Source organism: Choloepus didactylus, chromosome X (genome assembly GCF_015220235.1).
Source record: "Choloepus didactylus isolate mChoDid1 chromosome X, mChoDid1.pri, whole genome shotgun sequence".
In the NCBI taxonomy this organism is placed as follows: Eukaryota; Metazoa; Chordata; class Mammalia; order Pilosa; family Megalonychidae; genus Choloepus; species Choloepus didactylus.
The window spans coordinates 86486015-86512523 of record NC_051334.1 but is presented as its reverse complement, the minus strand read 5'-3'; the positions used below and the strand labels follow the sequence as shown (position 1 = coordinate 86512523).

The 26509-nt window shown below is 38.2% G+C and overlaps 1 protein-coding gene across 1 annotated transcript in view; it reads right to left on the bottom strand.

The window, feature by feature from the left end:
* Positions 1 to 4951: 4951 nt before the first annotated feature.
* PGK1 (phosphoglycerate kinase 1) overlaps positions 4952 to 26509 on the bottom strand; it is a 28790-nt gene continuing 7232 nt past the window's right edge. The window contains exons 2-11 of the mRNA XM_037821566.1: positions 23563 to 23613; positions 16732 to 16887; positions 16473 to 16617; positions 11333 to 11436; positions 10582 to 10701; positions 7602 to 7716; positions 7164 to 7343; positions 6192 to 6369; positions 5855 to 5953; positions 4952 to 5435 (exon numbers count right to left, since the gene is read on the bottom strand). Of these exons, the coding sequence (XP_037677494.1) occupies positions 5395 to 5435; positions 5855 to 5953; positions 6192 to 6369; positions 7164 to 7343; positions 7602 to 7716; positions 10582 to 10701; positions 11333 to 11436; positions 16473 to 16617; positions 16732 to 16887; positions 23563 to 23613 (1189 nt within the window). The 3' untranslated portion in view covers positions 4952 to 5394. The remainder of the gene's footprint in view (positions 5436 to 5854; positions 5954 to 6191; positions 6370 to 7163; positions 7344 to 7601; positions 7717 to 10581; positions 10702 to 11332; positions 11437 to 16472; positions 16618 to 16731; positions 16888 to 23562; positions 23614 to 26509) is intronic.

Here is a 26509-nt window from a genome sequence, read left to right as displayed (position 1 = left end):
AGTTGGATATCCATACCCAAAAGAATGAAAGAGGACCCCTACCTCACACCCTACACAAAAATTAACTCAAAATGGACCAAGAATCTCAATATAAAGAAAGCACCATAAAATTCCTAAAAGATAATGTAGGAAAACATCTTCAAGACCTTGTATTAGGTGGCCACTTCCTAGACTTTACACCCAAAGCACAAGCAACAAAAGAAAAAATAGATAAATGGGAACTCCTCAAGCTTAGAAGTTTCTGCACCTCAAAGGAATTTCTCAAAAAGGTAAAGAGGCAGCCAACTCAATGGGAAAAAATTTTTGGAAACCATGTATCTGACAAAAGACTGATGTCTTGCATATATAAAGAAATCCTACAACTCAATGATGATAGTACAGACAGGCCAATTATAAAATGGGCAAAAGATATGAAAAGACAGTTCTCTGAAGAGGAAATACAAATGGCCAAGAAACACATGAAAAAATGTTCAGCTTCACTAGCTATTAGAGAGATGCAAATTAAGATCACAATGAGATACCATCTCACAACAATTAGAATGGTTGCCATTAAACAAACAGGAAACTACAAATGCTGGAGGGGATGTGGAGAAATTGGAACTCTTATTCATTGTTGGTGGAACTGTATAATGGTTCAGCCACTCTGGAAGGCAGTCTGGCAGTTCCTTAGAAAACTAGATATAGAGTTACCATTCGAACCAGCGATTGCACTTCTCGGTATATACCCGGAAGGTCGGAAAGCAGTGACACGAACAGATGTCTGCACGCCAATGTTCATAGCAGCATTATTCACAATTGCCAAGAGATGGAAACAACCCAAATGTCCTTCAACAGATGAGTGGATAAATAAAATGTGGTATATACACACGATGGAATACTACGCGGCAGTAAGAAGGAACGATCTCGTGAAACATATGACAACATGGATGAACCTTGAAGACATAATGCTGAGCGAAATAAGCCAGGCACAAAAAGAGAAATATTATATGCTACCACTAATGTGAACTTTGAAAAATGTAAAACAAATGGTTTATAATGTAGAATGTAGGGGAACTAGCAATAGAGAGCAATTAAGGAAGGGGGAACAATAATCCAAGAAGAACAGATAAGCTATTTAACGTTCTGGGGATGCCCAGGAATGACTATGGTCTGTTAATTTCTGATGGGTATAGTAGGACCAAGTTCACAGAAATGTTGCTATATTAGGTTACTTTCTTGGGGTAGAGTAAGAAAACGTTGGAAGTAAAGTAGTTATTTTAGGTTAGTTGTCTTTTTCTTACTCCCTTGTTATGGTCTCTTTGAAATGTTGTTTTATTGTATGTTTTTTTTTAATTTTTTAATTTTTTAATATTTTTCATACAGTTGATTTAGAAAAAAAAAAGTTTAAAAAAAAAAAAAAAACAAGGTAAAAAATATGCAGAGCCCCTTGAGGAGCTGGTGGAGAATGCAGGGGTATTGGCCTGCCCTACCTCGATGGTTGCTACCATGCCCACGGACATAGGGGATTGGTGGTTTGATGGATTGAGCCCTCTACCACGGAATTTGCCCTTGGGAAGACTGTTGCTGCAAAGGAGAGGCTAGGCCTCCCTATAATTGTGCCTAAGAGCCTCCTCCCGAATGCCTCTTTGCTGCTCAGACGTGGCCCTCTCTAGCTAAGCCAACTTGAAAGGTGAAATCACTGCCCTCCCCCCTACGTGGGATCAGACACCTAGGGGAGTGAATCTCCCTGGCAACATGGAATATGACTCCCGGGGAGGAATGTAGACTTGGCATCGTGGGATGGAAAACATCTTCTTGACCAAAAGGGGGATGTGAAAGGAAATGAAATAAGCTTCAGTGGCAGAGATTCCAAAAGGAGCCGAGAGGTCACTCTGGTGGGCACTCTTAAGCACAATATAGACAACCCTTTTTAGGTTCTAATGAATTGGGGTAGCTGGTGGTGGATACCTGAAACTATCAAACTACAACCCAGAACCCATGAATCTTGAAGACAATTGTATAAAAATGCGGCTTATGAGGGGGGACAGTGGGATTGGGGGGGGCCATAGGGATCACACTCCCATTTGTCTAGTTTGTGGATGGATGAGTGGAAAGGTGGGGGAAGGAAACAAACAAACAAACAAACAGACAAGGGCGCCCAGTGTTCTTTTTTACTTTAGTTGCTCCTTTTCACTTTATTATTCTGGTTATTTTTGTGTGTGTGGTAACGAGGGTGTCGGGGATTGATTTTGGTAATGAATGTACAACTACGTAATGGTACTGTGAACATATCTCAATAACATGAATAATAAAAAAAAGGTAATCAGGAATTAACGGATGGATGACGTTTGACAACTGTAGTCTAGGTACTGGGTTTATGGGTGCTTACAGTTCTTTGAATTCCTCTATAAAGACATTTGGAATTTTCATAATAAAATGAGGAAAAGGTTAATTAGTATGGGGAAAAAAGGTCATTAGTTTGCCCAAGTTCTAGGCTAGTGACGACATTAATTTGCTGGGATCTACAGGTAACATCTCTGGGCCTCATCTATAAAGACTGGACTAGAATTCCTGCTTCTTAATCCAGGATAGAGTATCCTTAGTGGTACATCTGCCTAGTTATTCAATTTAGTTATTCAACCAAATAGAAACATTTTAAAATTAACTACAAATATGGGTACAATGTTAAGTATAAATACAAATGAATTTTTAAAGAAGAATATGAGCCTTCAAACTTTTCTTTTGTTTAAAGCAGCCATTAAAATATTCTTTTGCTGTTCTCGCTAGAGTTAAGTAAATAATCTAGAACCATGATTTTAAGACGTGAGGAACAACAAGCACCAACCTTTGGAGTTAGACAAACCTGGACTTGAATCTCAACTGTTACTTACTAGAGCAGTGATCTGGTCCAACTATTTCTTCATCCATAAAAGTGAAATACATATTTTGCATATAAAATAAATGCCCAGCACAGAATTTCTAGTTAAACACAGTGTTTCAAAATCCCATGCTTACCTCTGCTATCTCCCAAACCCCATTAAAATGACAGGAAAGAGATTGAAAGGGAAAAATGGAAAGGACAATAAAAGAATCAGAATGGCATTAGATTCTCAATTGTGACAACGATGTAATATCTTCAAGTCTGAGAAAGTGATATCCAGGCTAAAATTCTAGTCAAAATAGCTATCAAGGATAAGAGTTTAATACAGACATTTTTGAACACAAAAGGTTTTGAAAAATTCACCTCCCTTTCTTAGGAAGCTAGCAGAGGTTTGTGTTCCACAAAAATGAGAATAAACCAAGAGGGAAAAAAGGGATCCAGGAAAATGTGGGTCTGACACACATGAAAGGAACCCCATATGGGATACAGAAAATCCCAGAGCAACAGCTGTACAGCAAACCTAGAGGGCAGCCAGTACAAATTGGAGGAGTGCAGAGGACTCAGAGGGAAGTCTTCAATAAAAAGAGATTGCCTGACGTTTGAATATATTAAGACATTTAGACTTCTGGCAGGTATAGGAATAAATCAGTAACAGGTACACAGAAAATAAGAAAATTATTTAAAAAAAACTTAACTCCAAAGAAAATTAAAAATTTACAAATATAATCATAGTATACTATATAACAAAGCTGTGAATAATATTTATAATCATAACAGACTGTTAATCTAGTCTATAATTTAATAATGACACAACTATAATGAGAGAATGAGGAAGGGGAAGTATATGTGCAATGGAGATTGTAAGAAAGCTAAATCTTCCGTGGTAGGAAAGTAGTAGATACCTTAAAAGAAAAAAAAAGTTAACAGAATAAGCATATTACTTAGAAACATGAAGGTAAACACCAGAATAAAGAGTTGAAAGTGGTCACTTCTGGGGAGTGGGAATTTATGACTGAGGAATGGGTTGTTATAAGCCTGTATTCTGGTATTTACCTCCATGTTTCTGGGTTATTACTGGTATTCTCACAAACTGAAAACTACCAATTTAGTGGGCTGAGCCCTCAATCTTGGGGTGTGTCCTTGTGAAGCTTGTTACTGCAAAAGAGAGACTAGGCCTACTTATAATTGTGCCTAAGAGTCACCCCCAGAGAACCTCTTTGTTGCTCAGATGTGGCCTCTCTAAGTCCACTCAGAAGGTGATCTCACTGCCCTCCCCCCTATGTGGGACCTAACTCCCAGGGGTATAAATCTCCCTGACAACATGGGACATGACTCCCCGGGATGAGCCTAGACCCAGTATCGTGGGATTGAGAAAATCTTCTTGACCAAAAGGGACAAAAGAAGTGAAACAAAATCAAGTTTCAGTGGCTGAGAGATTTCAAATGGAGTCAAGAAGTCACTCTGGAGGGCATTCTTATGTGCTATATAGATATCCCTTTTTAGTTTTTAGTGTACTGGAATAGCTAGAAGGAAATACCTGAAAATGTTGAACTGCAACCCAGTAGCCTTGATTCTTGAAGACGATTGTATAACTATGTAGCTTACAGGGTGTGACTATGTGCTAGTGAAAACTTTGTGGCTCCCACTCATTTTATATACTGTATGGACAGACGAGTAGAAAAATGGGGACAAAAACTAAATGAAAAATAGGGTGGGATGAGGGGGATGGAATGTTTTGGGTGTTCTTTTTTACTTTGATTTTTATTCTTTTTTTGGAGTAAGGAAAATGTTCAAAAATTGATTTTGGTGATGAATGCAAAAAACTATATGATGGGACTGTGAACAGTTGATTGTACTGTGGATGACTGTATGGTATGTGAATATATCTCAATAAAATTGAATTTCAAAAAAATAAAGTACCTAGCATAATGTCTGACATAAAGTAGGCCCTCAATAAAGAATATCATTTATCTAATCTCTCCACCCCACCCCCACTAACTGCTGTCCCATTTCTTGCATTCAGAAATGTAGATGATTAGATCCCTTCAAGATTCTGTTCTCACCCTTCCTAACAAAACATGACAGGAAAAATCCCAGTTTAAATGGTTACTTTTATTTATTTATAGATCATCAACTTTGTCCCCTCCCTACCTGCAACTGGAATTTCATCTTGTTTCCATGCACAGTTACAGAAATGGTGACAAAGCTAATCAAACTAAACTACTTCAAAAAGAGAACCAGGCTAACATAACTTTCTTTTAGCAGGCAAAATATAAATATACACACTCTAGAAAGCCACAATGGTTTAGTCACTAAGAAATTCAAATGGGATTGTAAAGAATGCAGGCAAATCCAGGGTGCAGTAAAGACGATCTGAGATGCTGTGCAGCTGTTTAAGGGTTCCTGGTGCTGTGTCTTTTGGCCACTAGCTGAATCTTGATGTAAGGGAAGATGTTAGCTAATGCCAAGTGGCAATGCAGAAAGCACTAAGTTGACTTCGGGGCTATACACAGGAACCAAAAGGCAGGAAAGCACTAAACACTGCTGAGAGCATCCACTCCAGGAAGGACTTTACCTGTTTTTGAGAGAACACACATGGAGACAGAATTACTACAGGGCCCACCAAGCCAAATTTGCCCCCTTCTATCTTCCCAATAACATGACAGCTCTTCTTTAGGATGCATGGCCAGGAGTTGGGTAACTTTTGCATTTTGCATTTTGGATCCCAGGTCTACTAAAGTGTGAATAATTAGAGTGCCTTGAGAATAATTTTCCTATCTGCCCCTCCCCACCTTCAATGGATGCCAAGAACTTTATTTCAAGTCTCTCCATTTGCACTATCCCGCTAATAATGACTACTACTGAAAAAACTACCAAACTTCTTTGAAAAATCTACATAACTTTTTCCACTCCTTTCTACCCATCTATCACTCTCACTGCACACTCCTCTCCCACCCCCAAACAAGCAGGACAAAAGAAAGGGTAGAACCTCACCTTCCAGGAGCTCTAGACTGGCACCACCCCCAGTGCTGACATGGCTGACTTTATCCTCTGTGTTCCATTTGGCACAGCAAGTGGCAGTGTCTCCACCACCTGGTGGATGAAGGCCAGGTAAAAAAGGAAAGGAAAGTGAGAAAGACATAAAAGATTATGAGGTAGTGTGTTCTCAAGTCCAAAAAGTAGCTGATGAACCCTCAACTCCATCCCAAGAGGCTCCTCCATGAATTACACGCCTGTTTATCTCTCAAGATTTACCTCGGGAGAAGTTAACCATTTCCTTTCTACTTTCCTCTTATCAGAATTCTGCCAGCTCTTCATACATGTCCCTTACCTATGATGGTGATGCAGCCCCTGGAAGTGGCTTTTACCACCTCATCCATGAGGGCTTTGGTTCCTCGGGCAAAAGCTTCCCATTCAAATACCCCCACAGGTCCATTCCACACAATCTGCTTAGCCCTTGTGACAGCCTCGGCATACTTCTTGCTGCTCTCAGGACCACAGTCCAAGCCCTAAGGGGTAAAGTTAAAAGAAAGATGAGCTACCTTGAAAAACTACTTGGGAGGAGCACATACCACCACCTCCACCAAGAATAGAACTCAAGGGTAAATATTAGAGTTTCTATTAGAACCAAAAGATACCCTTTAGTCTTTAACACAAGTCACGCCCAAAGTTTCTGATTCAGTAGGTCCAAGAACTTGCATTTTAACAAATTTCAAAATGATGCTGATGCTGCAGATCTTGGGATAATACTTTGAAAAACACTGAATTAAATAAAATCCAAATGCCTAACTAAAGGAAAATGAGTAAGCAAACAAGTGTATCAGCAGGATACAATTTATACAGCTATTAAATGATAATATGTAGCTTTTGTTGAACACTAAAATCAACTATTTACTGTTTAATATATACATATACATTTTCCCCTGGTCACAATCAGTATACTTCTACTATTTTAATGTTTTCATATAAGAAGGATTTCTTATATATATTTCTAGGTAGCAACATAATCCAGCGCAGCTCAAGCCATGAAAGTACTTATAACCCAGCATATAGTAAGTAGTTAATAAACATTATGGATGAAGAAACAAAAAAAAAAATGGTTTTGACCCTCATTACTGGTGAAGACAGCAGCCATCTGATACTACTGCTTTTCTCCTGTGGATTCTCCCACAAGGAGGACCCTCACTTTAATATTTGGAGCCCTCTCCAAAAATTAGAGAGTATTTTTTAAAAATGCTTACTGGTTGAATGAATGAATGTAAATTTCTGTTTCCTCACAATACAAACCACCCAACTAACTCACCATCCAGCCAGCAGGTATGCCAGAGGTCACAGTCGCCTGGCCAGTTTTGGCATTCTCATCAAACTTGTCAGCAGTGACAAAGTCAACAGGCAAGGTAATCTTCACACCATTCTTCTCAGCTTTGGACATTAGGTCTTTGACAATCTTGGCTCCCTCTTCATCAAACAGAGAAGTGCCAATCTACACAGAGGAGCCAAGATAAAGAAGGTAAGCCTCTATACTAAGAACAGGAAAGCAGAAAGGAACGGAACAGAATGGAAAAGGACAATGCAAAGACAAAAGAAAAATAACAAAACAAAAACAAAAGAAAACTCACCAAAATTAAAGTATGGGGAGTTTTTAGGGCTCATGTCGGAAGACGGTTTTCTTTTTAAAATTACACAACCTGCTATTTATCATGAAGAGCTATTTCACACTCACTTGTCATTGGTTTCCTACCTCCATGTTGTTGAGCACCTTGAGGAAGGTAAAAGCCATTCCACCACCAATAATCATTTCATTGACTTTGTCCAGCATATTACTGATCAGCTGAATCTTGTCTGCAACTTTAGCTCTAGAAGGGAAAGCAGAATCATCATCAAAAGGACAAACAATAGACTACAAAAGTGATATTACATAGAGCCTGAGTCTTTCTATCAAGGCACAGGTACAGAGAAATGTCTCACAAAGTGGCAAAAGTACTGGCTAGCTTTGCTCTGTTCCTCCAACCTAAAAGGTCAAGCAATTCTAAGAAATCCTTTTAAGGTGTAGCTCCAGACCAAGAAGGGCTTTTAAGATCTACTCTTGTGTAAAAAAACTATGGATTCCAAAAAGATCTGTTTTGTCTCCCCAAAATTCAGAGGGCCAAGATTGCCAACTGTGCCCAGGATCCCTGAGCCCACTTATAATTGTCCTAACCCTAGAACAGGGTTCAGACTATATACCAAATGGGTATACACTGAGCTAGAATAGACAGATATTCCCAGTTTACATTCAGACCCTTAGGACTAAGCTCACATTGCTGGGACATTTGCTTTATGGGGACATTTATTTTATTATTCTGTTGGACCATTTAATTTGACACATTTATTGAGTACCTACTCTGTACAAAGCACTGTTCAGGTTGGGCAAAACAAAGATCCTATCCTTTTGGATTTTATATTCCAGTAGAGGGGAATAAAACTATAAATATAGATATACCTTTCACCTTGCTGTGAGAGAAAAATATCCAAACTAAACTAATTTACTTGAAGCCCAACCTTTAAGCCCCTCACATAAGTAATAGCTTGTCTTCCATAAACTTTCCCATATATTGAAATCCTACTTAAATGGACAAATCACCTTGGGACTGTCAATTTACCATTTTATTCAATAAACAATATCGTGCCCATCCTGTGAGAGGTCCTATGCTAATATGTGAAATGGAGGTATGAAGTAACAGTGATTTGGGAGAATGGATGGCAAGAGTCCGTTTATTTCACTTGTAAAGACTGATAACCACACTAAGGATAAGAATGGATAATCCGTTTAAAAAAAAGATATAGAGATATATTAAAAGGAAGAAAGGGAAGCCTCTCCTAAAGAATGTGGGATATTCTACAGCTCAAATGCCCCAATTCCTTCAACAAAAAAATGGAATGAAAATAATAAGGAAGATGGGACTATTATAGAATAAAAGATATGTAACAACTAAATGCAATGCGTGTACTTTGTCTGGATCCTGATTCAAACCAACCCACTAAATAAAGATATTTTTATGACAATCGAGAATGACTGAATATGGGTATTAGATGATATTAACAAAACTGTTGAATTAGGTTAGGTGTAACATGGTGGTTATTTCAAAGAAATCTCCTTTATCAGTAAAGAGATGCACACACTAGTAATAGGAGTGAAATTATATGATGTCCAAGGCTTGCTTTAAAATATTACTGACAATAAAAGGTTAGGGGTACAGATGAAACAAGATTGGCAAAAGCATCAATAATCGTTGAAACAAGGTAATGGGTACCTGGGAATTTACTATACTATTCTCTTGACTTCTGTTCATGGTTGAATATTTCCACAATAAAGTATTTTTAATGTAAAATTTTCAAAAATTTGTTATTGGGCTAGGGAGACTACACTGCAGGAAGGTGGCAAAAAATCTCCACACCAACATCCCCCAAACAACTATTTCAGGATGTGTCTAAAACTAAACCATAACCACTAAGTGGCACTCACTCCCATATTCCAGGCCTACAGAAGGTTGGAGAACAAAGCCAGATAGCTCAAATCCTAGTCTCAAGGGAAGCAAAGATCAGTCTGATCTTTTATAACACAGTGCACTGGGGAGAGAAATGCTTCTGGGAACATACCATTTTACAAGAATGAGACACAAATAACAACCTGTACCCACCAGAATTTTTTTTAGGGCCCTGAAACTGGGCTCACAAAGCCTGGAGGGCAACTATGTTACCCGAGATTGACACCCAACTTCAGAATCAATTTTCATAGGGAAATGCTGAGTGTGTTCAGTTCCATGGAACAGAAACCTTCTCATAGAAGAGTCAGGGACCTCCAGCCATAGATGCTGCCACCTATATAGCCATGCCAGGTTACAGGAAGTAGCTCACTCTTCTAAGCATTTCCAGCTCCCTGTCTCTAAGATTTATCTGCTAGCCTCTCAACTCACAAATCTGAAATTTCTAGTTTTAACCAAGCTCTTACAATACCATCACACACATGGTACCTTTCCCCATGGGAGAAAAGAAAAAATAAATAAAATGGATGTATGATCTAGAAAAATGAGGTTTAAATGATATTTTAAGCTGAGGAGGTTTTTTATAGTTATACTTTGTCACACTGTATGTATGTGAAAGGATCCAGCTCTTCAAAACTGTTAAATGACCACCTGTGGTGGATCTTTTCCATTCTTCCCTCAAGAACCATTTTCTACCCTTCATCCACCCTGTTCTCATCCCAGGAGGCTGACCTGCATGGACTACATTAACAGGATCCCTTTGCCTTCTGGCTTCAGGTTGGGTTTCAGCCAATTGGAGATAGAGGGGTACATCAGTAAGAGATCAGAGGGAGTTCAGAGTATTTACTTCCCTGGCTCCCTCCCTACTAGAAAACCATGCCTTGGCTAGGTCCCTTGACCAAAGGCTAGTTCCTGCCAGAGGACCCTCTCCACACAACTACCCTCTCTGGATTCTGGTAACTATTCCCTTCCTCTTACCCTTCAGGCCTAGGGGTGGTGATGGCTAATGCTAGCCCCAGATTATTGTCCTGTCCCTTTTTGTTTCCCTAAATCCTACCAACACCTTTGTAAATAATCACTTTATTAAATTTTCCTCCATTACCCAGTTTGATTTTGCTGGTGATAAACAACCCAAGTTATGGCCTACTATCAGGCAAACATGCTACTTAAAAGCATTATTTTAAAAGTTTTTCATACCCGCCCAGGATGGCCAAGAAGGGTCGCTCGGGATTCTCCAAGGCCTTGGCAAAGTAATTCAGCTCCTTCTTCATCAAGAAACCACCCGCTTTCTGAGGCAGATTCACTCCCACCATGGAGCTAGAAAAGACCAAAGACATTCAGATTCCAATCAATCCTTATCATCTCTCTGAGTCCTAGAGGCCAACTCCTTATCCCTGAAAGACTTCTGAGACTCCAGGAAACCACTGAGACTCCAGGAAAACACTTAGGTACAAGATCAAGTTGTTGACTAATAGTGCAGGGTCAAGGGAACAACTAAAAAGCAATGACCTCAGGTAGACTTTAAGAAGCCTAATTAATAGTTTCAGCAGGCTGTGTTTAATTACAGTAAGTAAACAGCCAGTTGATAACAAAAGGAGAGAATTCCATTCCTGTATGTGCTTCCTACTGTTAGTGTAAGATTCTGATCTTATAACATTTGTAAAGGGATAACTCTACACAAAATATCCAAAGTGAGAAAGCACAACCTTTTCTTGAAGACTAGCATGCCCTACTGAACAGCTCCACAATTCCTAAAATTTTTTACTTTTATTTCCTCTTCAGATTAGGGATACTCAACAAGAGCCACAGTAGTAGCCCCAATTAGAGATAGAAGCTCAAAGGATCTCAATACATTACAGATCTCCAAAAGCAAACCAGAGTTTGGGCTGTTCAAGTCAACAGACGAATATACTGCTCTCCGCCAAACGGTGGACAGCACTCTCGGTACCTGTGGGCTCGGTGAGCAGTGCCAAATGCATCATTGACATAGACATCCCCTAACTTGGAAAGAGAAGCCCGGAAAGCTTCTATTTTGGCTGGCTCTGCTTTAACCTGCAGAGAAAAACAAAAAATGAAAAAGAAAAAAAAAACACAGGAAATGTTGATGGTTCTAAAAACAATTGTAAAATCTTTTCGTATCACCAGGAGTCCTTTTGAATATCTCTAAAGATCCAAAGTTCATAGGACAGCAATTTTTACAACTAACAGGATCTGTTCTTGCTTCAAAATGCTTTAGGTTTTTTTTTTAATTGTTTCTGCATGTTTCTACTCTCCTACATCTTTCCTCAAATTGGAAACCTAAGACTCCTGAGCCATGGCTTAACCTCTAACCACATCCCACTGGCCTCAACCATCTCCTAGGACAAGATTCTGATTACACCTACCTTTCCTTATCTTGACTCATTTCCTCAATTTAACATATGCTCCTTGTAAAAGTTAGTATTTCTTGACTCACAAGCTGGAGGCTACCAAGGCCTTTCTTCAAGGGGAAAAGAGGTCCTCAAACACATTCCTCATAAAAGCAACAAGGGAGGCTAGCACAGAGGAGGCAAATGGAAACATGAGAACAGAAAAGGCTCCTACTCAATTTAAGGACTTCAGAAAGATTTTATATTGGTTAAAAGGGAGTATTTTATAGCCTTCCCTGGAAGGGAAAAACTGAGAAAACAAGAAAATATAGTCAAAAAGAGAGGAAGAAAAAAGTAGAAGTGAAAATAAGGCTTTGAAATGTCAGCTCACCATCTAGGGATCCCCCAAAGAGAACATAAAGGAGGTTGGCAAGGGTGAACAAAGCAGAATCTCTGGCAGGAGACTAAGAAAAGATGCGCAGGAAGCAAGCCAAATGAAGGGAGACATGGAACAGAAAAGTACACAGCACAGAACAGATGCTCATTTTAGTCACTACACACTGCCATCCTCCTATGTACCAAGGAGGTGAATTAGGCTTTCCTCTAATTAATGACCCAAAGAATGCACAGACAGTAATGCTAAAATTAAAGACTGCAATCAATTAAATATAACAATCATAAATATCTATTCACAAATTAGAGTGCCCCGAAATACATGAGGCAAACACTGACAACACTGAATGGAGAAGTGGATACCTCTACAATAATAGTTGGAGACTTCAATACACCATTCTCATCAATGGACAGAACATCTAGACAGAGCATCAATAAGGAAACAGAGATGTTGAATTGTATGATAAATGATCTATACTTGACATTTACAGAACACTACACCCCACAACAGCAGGATACACATTGTCCTCAAGTGCTCATGGATCATTCTCTAAGATAAACCAGAAGTTGGGTCACAAAGCAAGTCTCAACAAATTTAAAAAAACTGATGTTATACAAAACACCTTCTCAGATCACAATGGAATGAAGTTGGAAATCAGTGACAGGCAGAAAGTCGGAAAATTCACAGATATATGGAGATTAAATAACACCCTCTTAGACAACCAGTGAGTAAAGGAAGAAATTACAAGAGAAATTAGAAAATACCTCGAGGCAAATGAAAATACAACATATCAAAAAGTATGGGATGCAGCAAAAGTGGTGCTGCGACGGAAATTTATTGCCCTAAATGCCTATATTAAAAGAGAAGAGAAAAAATTGAGGCATAAACTGCTCACCTGGAGGAACTAGAGAAAGAACAGTAAACTAACCCCAAAGCAAACAGAAGGAAATAAATAAAGGTTAGAGCAGAAATAAATGAAATTGAGAACAGGAAAACAATAGAGAGAATAAAAAAACCAGAGGTTGATTCTTTGAGAAAATCATCAAAATTAATGGACCCCGAGCTAGCTAATAAATAAAAAAAGAGAGAGCAGACGTAAATAAATAAGGATCAGGAAAGGAAACATAACTGCAGACCCTGCAGAAATATAGGAGATATGAGAAGATACCATGAGCAACTATATGCTAATAAAGCAGAAAACTAAGAAGAAATGGACAATTTTGAAGGAAAGCATAAACAACCAACATTTACCCACGAAGAAATAGACGACCTCAACAAAACAAACAAATGTAAAGAGATTGAGTCAGTCATCAAAAAGCTCCAAAAAAAGAAAAGCCCAGGGCCAGGTGGCTTCATATGTGAATTCTACCAAGCATTCAAGAATTAATTATAACCAATTCGGCTCAAACTCTTCAAAAAAATGAAGAGGAGGGAAAGCTATCCAACTCATTCTATTAAGCCAACATCACCCTAATACCAAAATCAGACAAAGATACTACAAAAAAAGAAAATTATAGATCAATCTATTTAATGAATATAGATGCAAAATCCTGAAAAAAAAAAATACTTGAATATCGAAACCAGCAGCACATTAAAAGAATTATACACCACAGTCAGGTGGGGTTTATTCCAGGTATGCAAGGCTGGTTCAACACAAGAAAACCAATTAATGTAATATAGCACAGCAATAAATCAAAGCAGAAGAACCACATGATCATGTCAATCAATGCAGAAAAGGCATTTGACAAAACTCAACATCCTTTCTTGATGAAAACAATTCAAAGACAGGAATAGAAGGGAATTTTCTCAATATGATAAAGGCAATATATGAAAAACACAGAGCTAACATTGTACTCAATGGGGAGATATTGAAAGCTTTCCCTCTAAGATCAGGAACAAGACAGGGATGCCCACTATCACCATTGTTATTCCACATTGTGCTGGAAGTGCTAGCTAAAGAAAAAGAAATAAAAGGTATCCAAATTGGAAAGGAAGAAGTAAAATTTTCACTGTTTGCAGATGACATGCAGATGACATGGTTCTATATGTGGAAAATCCAAAAAAATCTACAGCAAAGCTACTAGAGCTAATCAATGAATACAGCAAAGTGGCAGGCTACAAGATCAACAACCAAAAATTAGTAGTGTTTCTGTGCACAAGTAATGAGCAACAGGAGGAAATAAAAAAAATTCCATTTACAATAGCAACCAAAAGAATCAAGTATTTAAGAACAAACTTAACCAAGGCCACAAAAGACCTATACAGAGAAAACTACAAGAAACTGCTAAAAGAAATCAAACATGACCTACAGAACTATAGAGCCCCTATAATTTCTCTAGAATGGAATATCATCTGCCACTGGTCACTGGAAGATGACACCTGTAGTAATGACAACATTGCACAAATGTCAGAGACCCAGATTCTAGGCCCAGCTCTGATAGTTTGGCAAGTCTCTCTGTCCCTGAAATTTTCCCATCTACCAAAAAGACATGATAACCCTGCTATTTAAGAATTCTTTGAGAGAAACATGGGGTAAATTGAAAACTTTTTATGAAAAGGATACTATAAAAATAACAATAATCAGAACTTGTTTCTTATTTATAATCTGCCAATAACTAGAAGGAAGAGAATGCTACCAGAAGACCAATGCGAGACTCTGGATAAAGGAAAAATTTATGTCCTTAGTTTGAACTTATGACTGGCTCCTGTAATTTCAGTTATTGAAAGCCATTTGGGCACTAAATGTAATGTTAATTAACTAAGAAGACAGACTAGCATGGTCAGTTCATCATTTCTGCCTCAGTTTGTCATTTGCCTCTTGCTATTTCTAAGCTCTAAAGTTTGTGCATCTTGAATTTCAGCTTAAAAGGGCACCAAACTTTAGGTCAGCATTTTACTCCTACTACCATAGCAAGACCAGGGCCTGTGGTGCTAAGAAAAGAAATCGCTTGAAAGCAGGCACTCCCAATGACCTTAAGAAATGTCAGAAGTACAGCAGGAGATTGAGATAATAGCCTCACAGCATCCTGTTCCCCAAGATAGTAAAGCCCTTAAGAGTTGAAAGTACTAAAAAGTGTCTTCAGCTTCCCTTCTAGCCATTTGGCAAACTCAAAATCAAACTCAGAATCATGCTCAAAGAACCAGCTTTATCATTTAATATTTGAATTCTGGTTGCCAGGTCATAGTAATGTATTGTGGGTTGTCTATGGCTGCTTTTGCACTAAAAGGGCAGAGTTGAGTAGTCCCAACAGAGACTATACACTATTGCACCAAGACTCTATGGCCCTCAAAGCCTAAAGTATTTACCATGTGGCCCTTTACAGAAAAAAACTGCTGAATTAATGGACTGAGCCTTCTTATAAAGCCCAGCACCAGCACCACTCCCTCTAAATTTAGTCAAGTTAACTGCCTTTCTGAGACTTAAGTTTGATTATCTATAAAATGAGAATGATACCTGAACCTCATCTTAAAGAAGATTCAAAGGAAAATGGTTTACATGTCTTAAGAAAAATGCCTTAAATCTAAGGCAATATCATCAAGACTATTGTTTTCCTAAGTACAATCAATGTTCCATGTAGTCCCTTTCCACCTGACTTAGGAAAGTACAATATTTTCTGCTGAGATAATTCTTTTACAAGAAACTCCCAAAAAAAAAAAAAAAAAAAAAAAAAAAAACTCCCAATCATACCAAATTTAGTGTATTGTTTTAAAAGTACAAAGCTCAAGCTACAAGCCAATTCCTCTTCCAAATAAGAATACAGACTGTCCTTCCATAACAAACCATGGCCTATTACTTAGAAAAATTCTTCCAACCCTGAGTTACAAACAAATAAAAGAATATGAAACTATTTGGGATCTGCTGGATGAACGCGTTATGTAACATGGACACTTACCCCCACAACCACACTGAATGTCTGCACTCAGCACTTGGGAATCACAGCTTACCCTTCTGATGTGATTATATCATACTGTCAGAAAAAAATCCTCATGTATCTTAGGCCAGGTATATAACAAAGGGATAATCAAAAAGCAGCCTACTCACTGAATAGTCTTACACCCAAATGGTATTCACATATTTTCCAAAGGTAGTTGAGCATGAGGAGAGCTTCTGGGGTGCTGGTAATATTCTATTCCTTGACCTCAGTGGTGGTTACACAGATGTGTTTACTTTGTATAATTTATTGAGCTGTATACTTATAATTTGTACATTTATATATATATATGTTACACTTCAACTAAAAAGGTCTTTTAAGGTAGAAAAATGAGCTGTTTCTATTCTTCAATCACAGTCTCTTACAGTCTCACCCCTTCACTCCCAATAATAATATCAAAATCATAGGTCCTACCTTGTTGCCAGAAGCATCTTTTCCCTTTCCTTCTTCCTCCACATGAAAGCGGAGGTTCTCCAGCAGGATCACAGAACCAGCAGCTGGGTCAGCACAGACTTTCTCCACTTCTGGGCCCATGCAGTCTTTCAAAAACAGAACATCCCTGGGGAGAGCAAGAGATAGAAAGCCTTGAGAAGTCTGAAAGTTAACAACCAGTAACAGCATGTTTGACAACATCTCTTATCAGCATCCACCAGCATCAGAGCTTGGCACTTACTTGCCCAGCAGAGATCTGAGTTCTACGGCAACTGGCTCCAAGGAGTATTTCTCAGGCATGGGGACACCATCAGGCCGGCCCAGGTGGCTCATAAGAACAACTGACTTGGCTCCACTGTCCAAGCAGAATTTGATGCTTGGGACAGCAGCTTTGATCCTGCAACCAAAGGACACAGCAGACAGAGCAAGGCTATTCCTAGGAATTACTGTAGTGGGAATCTATTTTATTCAGGGAGAACTACTTTAAACATAAAGCCCCCCTTTTCTCAAAATTCCTTGAAATCTATTGTCAGCAACTCAATGGTGAGTCTCAGTCTCAGATTCATCTTCAGGGGAAGAACTTAAATATGATGGCCAATCTTGCACCTAAAATGGTACATCATGTATTTTTCCTTTATGCGTTAAAGAGTTAGAATAGCAGGCTTGAGGCTGTTATCTTTAGAAGGATCTGCATGTAAGGTTAGCCCTTGGCTGGTGTCTGGGAACTTTGCTTTCCAAGTGGTTCCTCAGTTCTCTAACTGATAAGGGCCATTACTGTTCCTAGACTGTTCTGTACACACAATGTGATTTATATTGAACACCTGCTTCCTTCTAGGTGTCGAGACGTCTGGAATTTTGGTACTTGCTAGGCAGAGGATGCCTATGTGATGAGCCCACAATAAAATTTGGGGAGCTGAGTCTCATGGGTTTCTCTGGGCAAAAACACTGCACACATGCTGCTGTAATTTTCACTGCTGAAGAAAGGAGCACACTCGGTATGTACCCTCACAGGAGGAAGAGAACATCAAAAGCCCTTACATGGATTTCTCCTGACTTCGATGGTGTCTTTTCCCCTTGCTGATCCTGTCGTATCTACTTTCACTATAATAAACTTTAGCCACAAGTACAGCTATGCTGAATCCTGAGAATCTTCCTAGAGAGAATCACCGAACATGTTAGTGGTCTTGGGGAACCCCAAAATAACCCTCTAATATGACTGGAAAATATATAAAATTCCAAAATTTTGAAACTATCAAAGGAAATCTCGGAAAAAAAATTGAATGTATAGTAACTTTTCTGTATCCATTATAGACCCTAAGTCACTTTCTTATTTAGAAAAAAATAAATGCATTATACAGAACATGGTTTACATAATGTATGTTTATTACATTATAGTTTAGTCAAAAAATAAGCTTCCTTTAAACATGTAAAATTTTTGTTGCTAACCTTCATTTTCTTGCCAGTTTATAAGGAATTAAAATTGATAACAGAGAAATCATTTACTTATTCAACAAATATTTACTGAATGCTACTTTTGTGCCAAGCACCATTCCAGGTTGTGAGAATACAACAGCAAATAGTCTCTGCTTTCATGAAGGTGAAATTCTGATGGAAGGAAAGACAATAAACAAATATATATCACGATAAGAGCTGCAGAGAAAATAAAGCAAGGTAGGGGAAAGAGAATGATCAGGGCACAGTGGTGGGGTAGTATATTTTAGATAGATAGGGTGGCCAGGAAAATCTCTCTAAAGTGACATTTGAGCACAGAATAGAATGATAAAAAACCAAGCCATACATTTCTAAAATATCTTATACTATTTAGCAAATATAAAAACTCATTTATCTTGGCTAAAAACACATGAAAAAAATGTTCATCTTCACTAGCTATTAGGGAGATGCAAATTAAGACCACAGTGAAGTATCATCTCACACCAGTTAGAATGGCTGCCATTAAACAAACAGGAAACTACAAATGCTGGAGAGGATGTGGAGAAATTAGAACTCTTATTCATTGTTGGTGGGACTCTATATTGGTACAGCCAATCTGGAGGACAGTCTGGCAGTTCCTCAGAAAACTAGATCGCTAGAAGGAAAAACAGAAATGGTGGAACTGTAACCCATAACATTCTTTTAAATTTGCTCTATAGTTAATCATTAAATTGTACTTTGAAAGTTATCACCCTTTTGTATATATCATATTTCACAATAAGAAAATAACTGAAACTGTGGAATTGTATCCCAAAACATTCTTTGAAATTTGCTCTATAACTCCTTGTTAAATTGTACTTTGAAAGTTATCTCTTTTCTGTATATATATTAAGTTTCACAATAAAAAAATGTATTAAAAAAGAATACATGGCAGACTACTATACGTTCCATTGTAATTAATGTTTTTAAAGTGTACAAGTCAATGGTTTTATTATAGTCACAGATTCACATAAAAGACCTATACACCAAAAACTACAAAAAATTGCTAAAAGATATCAACCAAAACCAAAATAAATGGAAGAACATACTGTGTTCATGAACTGGAAGACTAAATATAGTTAAGATGGCAATTTTACCTAAACTGATTTATAGATTCAACGCAATACCAATTAAAATCCCAACAACTTATTTGCAGAAATAGAAAAACAAATAACCAAATTTATTTGGAAGGGCAGGGTATCTGGAATAGCCAAAAACATCTTGAGAAAAAGGACAAAGTGAGAAGTCTCACAGTGCCTGCCTTTGAAACATACTACAAAGCTACAGTGGTCAAAACAGCATGATACTGGAATAAAAATAGATATACTGACCAATGGAATCGAATTGAGTGTTCAGAAACATACCTCTCACCTACAGACAATTGATCTTTGATAAGGCAGTTGAGCCAAAGGAACTGGAACAGAGCAACCTCTTCAATAAATGGTGTTTGGAGAACTAGAAATCCATATCCAAAATAATGAAAGATGACTCCTTTCTCACACCTTATACAAAAATTAACTCAAAATTGATCAAAGACCTAAACATAAGCACTGAGACGATAAGGCTCTTAGAAGAAAATGTAGGGCAATATCTTAAAATTCTTGTGATAGGAGGTGGTTTCCTAGACTTTACACCCAAAGCGCGAGCAATAAAAGAAAAAATAGATAAACGGGATCTCCTCAAAATTAAACACTTTTGTACATCAAAGGACTTTGTCAGAAAAGTAAAAAGGCAGCCTACGCAATGGGAGACTGTATTTGGAAACCACATATCAGATAAGGGTTTAATGTCTAGAATATATGAAGAGATCTTACAACTCAACCACAGAAAGACAAACAACCCAATTAAAAAATGGGCAAAAGACATGGATAGACACTTTTCTTCAGAGGAAATACAAATGGCTCAAAAACATATGAAAAGATACTCAATTTCACTGGCTATTAGGGAAATGCAAATCAAAACCACAATGAGATATCATCTCACACCTATCAGAATAGCCATTATCCAAAAACACAGAAAACTGTAAGTGCTGGAGAGGATGTAGAGAAAGGGGCACACTTATTAATTGTTGGTGAGAATGTAGAATGGTGTAGCCACTCTGGAAGGTAGCGTGGCAGTTCCACAGAAAGGTTAAGTATAAAATTGCCATATGATCCAGCAATTCCATTACTAAGCATATACTCAGAGGAACTGAAAGCTAAGATACGAATGGACATTTGTAAACTGATGTTTATAGCAACATTATTCACGATTGCCAGGAGATGGAAACAGCCCAAATGTCCATCAACAGATGAGTGGATAAACAAACTGTGGTATATGCACACAATGGAATATTATGCAACTGTAAGACAGAACAAAGTCACGGAACATAGAATAACATGGATGAACCTTGAGGACATTATTTTGAGCAAAGTTAGCCAGAAACAAAAGGACAAATACTGTGTGGTCTCACTAATATGAACTAACATTAATGAGCAAACTTTGAGAGTCAAAAGCTGAGCACAGGTTATCAGCAGACAGAAAGAGGATAGAGATCAGGATTTGATGCTGAAGGAGTATATAATGTTCAACAGGATTGATTGTGTAGATCCAGAAATGGATAGCATAATACTGTGTGATGGTAGCACAAAATTGTAAGTACACTGAACAAAGATGTCTGTGAGTAAAGCTGAAAGAGGAGTGCTAGGGGCAAGTATGACACCAGAAGGAAAGACAGGCGATAAAGACAGGGACTTTATAACTTAGTGAAACCTAGAGTGGTCAATGATGATGACTAAATGTACAAATATAAAAATGTTGTTACATGTGGGAGAAGAAATGAATGTCAACCTTGAAAGGTGTTGAAAAAGGGATCGTACCAGGGAAAAATATAATCAAAGCAAACTGGAGTCTATAGTTAACAGTAATATTGTAATATGCTTCTACTAAATGTAACAAAGGCAATATACCAAAGCTAAATGTCTATGAGAGGGGGATATAAGGGAGGGATATGGGATTCTTGGTAGCGGTGGTGTTGTGTGACATTATTATTATATTGTATTGTATGGTATTTCAACTTTTTTACCTTTTGTATTATTCTTTTTAAAAAATTTTTTTGAAGTAATGAATATGTTCAAGTGCTGATTGTGGTGATGAAGGCACAACTATATGATGGTACTGTGAATAACTGATTGTACACTGTCAATGACTGCATGGCATGTGAATATATCTCCATAAAATTGCAGGGAAAAATATAAACAGTGGGCTACAAGTGCTGGAGACAACACAGAGAGAGGGATACACCTACTTACTGTTGGTGGGGAAGCAGAATGGAGTAGCCTATCTGGAGGACAGTGTGGTGGTTCCACAAGAAGCTAAGCATGTGGGTGCCATAAAGTCCTGCAACCTCATTATGGGATATATACTTGAAAGATCTGGGAGCAGGGAAACAAATGGACATTTGCACAATGGTGTTTATAGTGGGAGTATCCACGATTTGCAATGGATGAAGGTGTACTAGGGGTACACTGATGAACTGAATGGTGAACTGTGGTGTAGGCATACAATATTCAGCAGCTGCAAGAAGGAATGAAGCTGTGAGACATGCAACTAGGTGAATGGATCTTGAGGACAGCATTTTGAGTGGAGTACACCAGAAACGAAAAGACAAACATTATAATACCTCACTAATATGGACTAATAACAATGTGTAAACTCTGAGAAATGAATCTGAGAGCACAGCTTATCACGGGAACACTTATCATAATGGTACCTAGATTGTAAGCTCTTACAGCAGTCACATCTATTCCTGAGTTGTAATGGTTATCTCTAAATTCTGAGATGCTGAGCTCTTGTGTATAACTTGGTCTGTCTCTGGAACTTTGGGTATCTGTGTGACACCTAAAACACAGAGCTAGAACTTAGCAGCTATAAATGTCAGTATTACCTCATAGAGCAACTGTTAAAAAAGCTGAATAAGAGTTCAGACCTCAATTAGAGATATGAATGAATAGGATCTGCTTAGGACTAAGGCAAATCAGACCAAAGACTTCAATTAGAGATATGAATGAAGCAGATCTGGTTAGGACTAAGGCAAATCAGGCCAAAGGGTAAAAGACGATATTGACTGTGTTTTAAAACTTCAATTTTTGTGTGAGACCAAGGGAAGAGATGTTTATTTGGCGAAGGATCTATATTTTCTGTAGCACACTAAATAATTTTTAACTTGTACAGTCAGTTTATTCAAACACCGTAATTACATGGAATTTGAATAGGAAGTGTGATCTGGTAGGTTTGTTCGGGTTAGTGTGAAATTCAGATACATCCCAAAGTAATCTGGGCAGAGAATGAGGATATATTTGCAGGGACCCTGGGGAACTGGGGAAGAATGCAGAAATTTTGGACTTCCCAACTTGTGTTGTTACTGGTGTTCTCACAAATGCTGAGGACTGACAGTTTGGTAGGATGAGCCCTCCATCTTGGGGCATGCCCTAGTGAAGCTTGTTGCTGCAAAGGAGAGGCTGAGCCTACTTATAATTGTGCCCAAGAGTCACCCACAGAGAACTTCTTTGTTGCTCAGATGTGGCCTCTCTCTCTCTCTCTCTAAGCCCACAAGACAGGTGAACTCACTGCCCTCACCCCTATGTGGGACTTGACTCTCAGGGGTTTAAATCTCCCTGGCAACATGGGACATGACTCCCGAAGATGAGTCTGGACCTGGCCAGCATCATGGGATTGAGAAAATCTTCTTGATCAAAAGGGGGGCATGAAATTAAACAGAGCACAGTTTCAGTGGCTGAGAGATTTCAAATGGAGTTGAGAGGTCACTCTGGAGGGCATACTTATGCACTATATAGATGTCCCTTTTTAGTTTTTAGTGTATTGGAATAGCTAGAAGGAAATACCTGAAACTGTCAAACTGCAACCCAGTAGCCTTGATTCTTGAAGATGACTGCATAACTATGTAGATTACATGGTGCAACTTTGTGATTATGAAAAGTTCGTGGTTCACATTCCCTTTGTCCAGCATATGGACAGACAAGTAGAAAAATGGGGACAAAAACTAAATGAAAAACAGGTTGGGATATGGGCAGTGATGGAATGTTTTGGGTGTTCTTTTTTTACTTTTATTTTTATTTTATTTTTATTTTTTTGGAGTAAGAAAAATGTTCAAAAGTTGATTCTGGTGATGAACGCACAACTATATGATGTTACTGTGAATGGTTGATTGTACACTGTGGATGATTGTAGGGTATGTGAATATATCTCAACAAAAGTGTATTAAAAAAACTACATGTAAGTTTAATTATTATTGGTATTAAACAGTCCTTCTTTGCATAGTTTTTCATTTTGCAAGGGAAGCTAAGTAACCTTAAGCTTTGATATTCTAAAAAATGCATAACTCCAAATTCTTCAAATTTTCAAAAAAACGGGAAAGAAAAAATCACTCTTATGATTTTTTTTTTCAATTTCTATGTTCTCATAAAAAAGCAGACCAGACGGTGGGTTGGTGGAAACCCAAGATCATATGGCTTAAGTTACCGTACATGGAAAACCATTTAATCCTATACAGCCACACCCACATGCATCTTAAACCCAGTCCAGGAGTCAGCAGGGGCTTTACCTTTGGTTGTTTGTTATCTGGTTGTTCTTCATAGGAACATTGAAGTCCACTCTAAAAAAGAAACAAAGTTTCAGATTAAAGGGCACGAACAACTTGCTGTTCCCTCAAAGAGCAGGAGAGGTTTTAATGAAACAGTTAAATAAATGGGAAGTTCAAAACTCACCTTAAGGGAGTAACTGCTTAAAGGGCATGGGGTTTCCTTATCTGGTGATGAAAATATTTTAGAACGAGACAGAGGTACTGACTGTAGAATATTGTAAATATACTAAATGCCACTGAATTGTTCACTTTAAAATGGTTAATTATTTGTTATGTGAATTTTACCTCAATAAATAAACAAAAAAATTCACCTGAAAAATAGTCGGTGGTGTTATAACTCAAGATAGTGGTTAGCCACGGGGAGGAGGGTAGGAATGATGCCTTGGATAAGGTCAGAAGTGTCTAGGTTTCTGGTGTTCTTTGGTTCTTCACCTGGATGATTACACAAATGTGCTCCTTTTGTAAGAACACACTGAGCTTATGATTTGAATCACAGGAACTAGCCCTGAAGGCCTTGGAAGTTAAAGTCAGTTCCATAAAAGATTTCTATCTAGTCCTGGCATGATAGTATCTAAGAATAATAGCTGGGCGACACAGAGTAATAAGGAATACATCTCCATTCTTATTCCTTTGATACTATTTCTGGGCCCTTATAAAGCTAAGATCACTCAAAAGAAAAATAAAAACCACATGATCATCTCAATTAACACAGAAAAGGCACGGAAAAATCCAGCACCCCTTCTTAATAAAAGCACTTAGAAACTGGAAATAGAAGGAAACTTTCTCAACATGATAACGTGCACATATGAGAAACCAACCACTAACATCATACTCGACGTTAAAACACTGAAAACTTTCCTCCTAAGAACAGGAACAAGACAAGGATGCCCACTGTCACCACTGTTATTCAACACTGCTGGAAGTTCTAGCCAGAGTAATTAGACAAGATAAAGAAATAAAAGGCATCCAAATTGGAAAGGAAGAAGTAAAAATTCCCTTTTTGCAGATGACATGATCCTATATACAGAGAATCCTGAAATATACACAACAAAGCTACTAGAGCTAATAAAGGAATTCAGCAAAGTGACAGGTATTGGTTATGTTCTAAACACTAGTAATGAACAATCTGAAGAGGAAATCAAGAAAAAAAATCCATTTATAATAGCAACTAAAAGAAATCAAATACCTAGAAATAAAACTAATCATGAATATAAAGTACGTGTACACGGCAAGCTACAAAACATTGCTAAATAAAATCAAAGACCTAAATAAATGAAAGGACATTCCACATTCGTGCATTGGAAGACTAAGTTTAAACACAGTCATCAAATTTATATGGAAGGGAAAGGGGCCCTGAATAGCCCAAGACATCTTGAAAAAGAACGAAGCTGGAGGATGTACATGTCCCGATTTTAAAACTTTTTACAAAGCCACGGTAATCGAAACAGTATGGTACTGACACAAGGACAGACATGGAATCAGATTCAGAGTTCAGAAATAGACCCTTTCAGATCTGCGGCCAACTGATTTTCAACAAGGGTACGGAGTCCACTCAATTGGGAGAGAACAGTCTCTTCAAAAAATGGTGCTGGCGCCAAGGTTCATAGCAGCATTATTCACAATTGCCAAGAGATGGAAACAACCCAAATGTCCTTCAACAGATGAGTGGATAAATAAAATGTGGTGCATACACATGATGGAATACTACGCAGCAGTAAGAAGGAATGATGTCGTGAAACATGACAACAGGCATGAACCTTGAAGACATAATGCTGAGTGAAATAAGCCAGGCACAAAAAGAGAAATATTATATGCTACGACTAATGTGAACATTGAAAAATGTAACATAAATGGTTTATAATGTAGAATGTAGGGGAACTAGAGATAGAGAGCAATTAATGGAGGGGGAATGATAACCCAATCAGAACAGATAATCTACTGTGGGCAAATTTAACGTTCTGGGAATGCCCAAAAATGACTATGGTTTGTTAATTTCTGATGGGTATGGTAGGAACAAGTTCACAGAAATGTTGCTATATTAGGTTATTTTCTTGGGGTAGAGGAGGAACATGTAGGAAGTAAAGTAGGTATTTTAGGTTAGTTGTCTTTTTCTTACTCCCTTGTTAGTTTTTGTTTGTTTGAAATGTTTTTTTACTTTATGTTCTTTTCATTTTTTTTTGATAGAGTTAATTTTTTTTAAAAAAGAGTTAATTAAAAAAAAACAATGAAAAAAATATGCAGAGCCCCCTTGAAGAGCTGGTGGAGAATGCAGGGGTGTTGGGCTTCCCCACCTCAATGGTTGCTGATATGCTCACAGACATAGGGGACTGGTGGTTTGATGGGCTGAGCCCTCTACCACGGGACTTGCCCTTGGCAAGACTGTTGCTGCAAAGGAGGCTAGGCCTGCCTATAATTGTGCCTAAGAGCCTCCTCCCGGGTTCCTCTTTGTTGCTCAGATGTGGCCCTCTCTCTGTAGCTAAGCCAACTTGGCAGGTGAAATCACTGCCCTCCCCCCCTACATGGGATCTGACATCCAGGGGAGTGAATCACCCTGGCAATGTGGAATATGACTCCCAGGGAGGAATCTAGACCTGGCATCATGGGATGGAGAACATCTTCTTGACGAAAAGGGCGATGTGAAAGGAAATGAAATAAGTTTCAGTGGTGAGAGATTCCAAAAGTAGCCGAGAGATCACTCGGGTGGCACTCTTACACACAATATAGACAACTCTTTTTAGGTTCTAATGAATTGGAATAGCTAGTAGTAAATACCTGAAACTGTCAAACTACAACCCAGAACTCATGAATCCCGAAGACGATTGTATAAAAATGTAGCTTATGAGGGGTGACAATGTGATTGGGAAAGCCATATGGACCACACTCCCCTTTGTCCAGTGTATGGATGAAT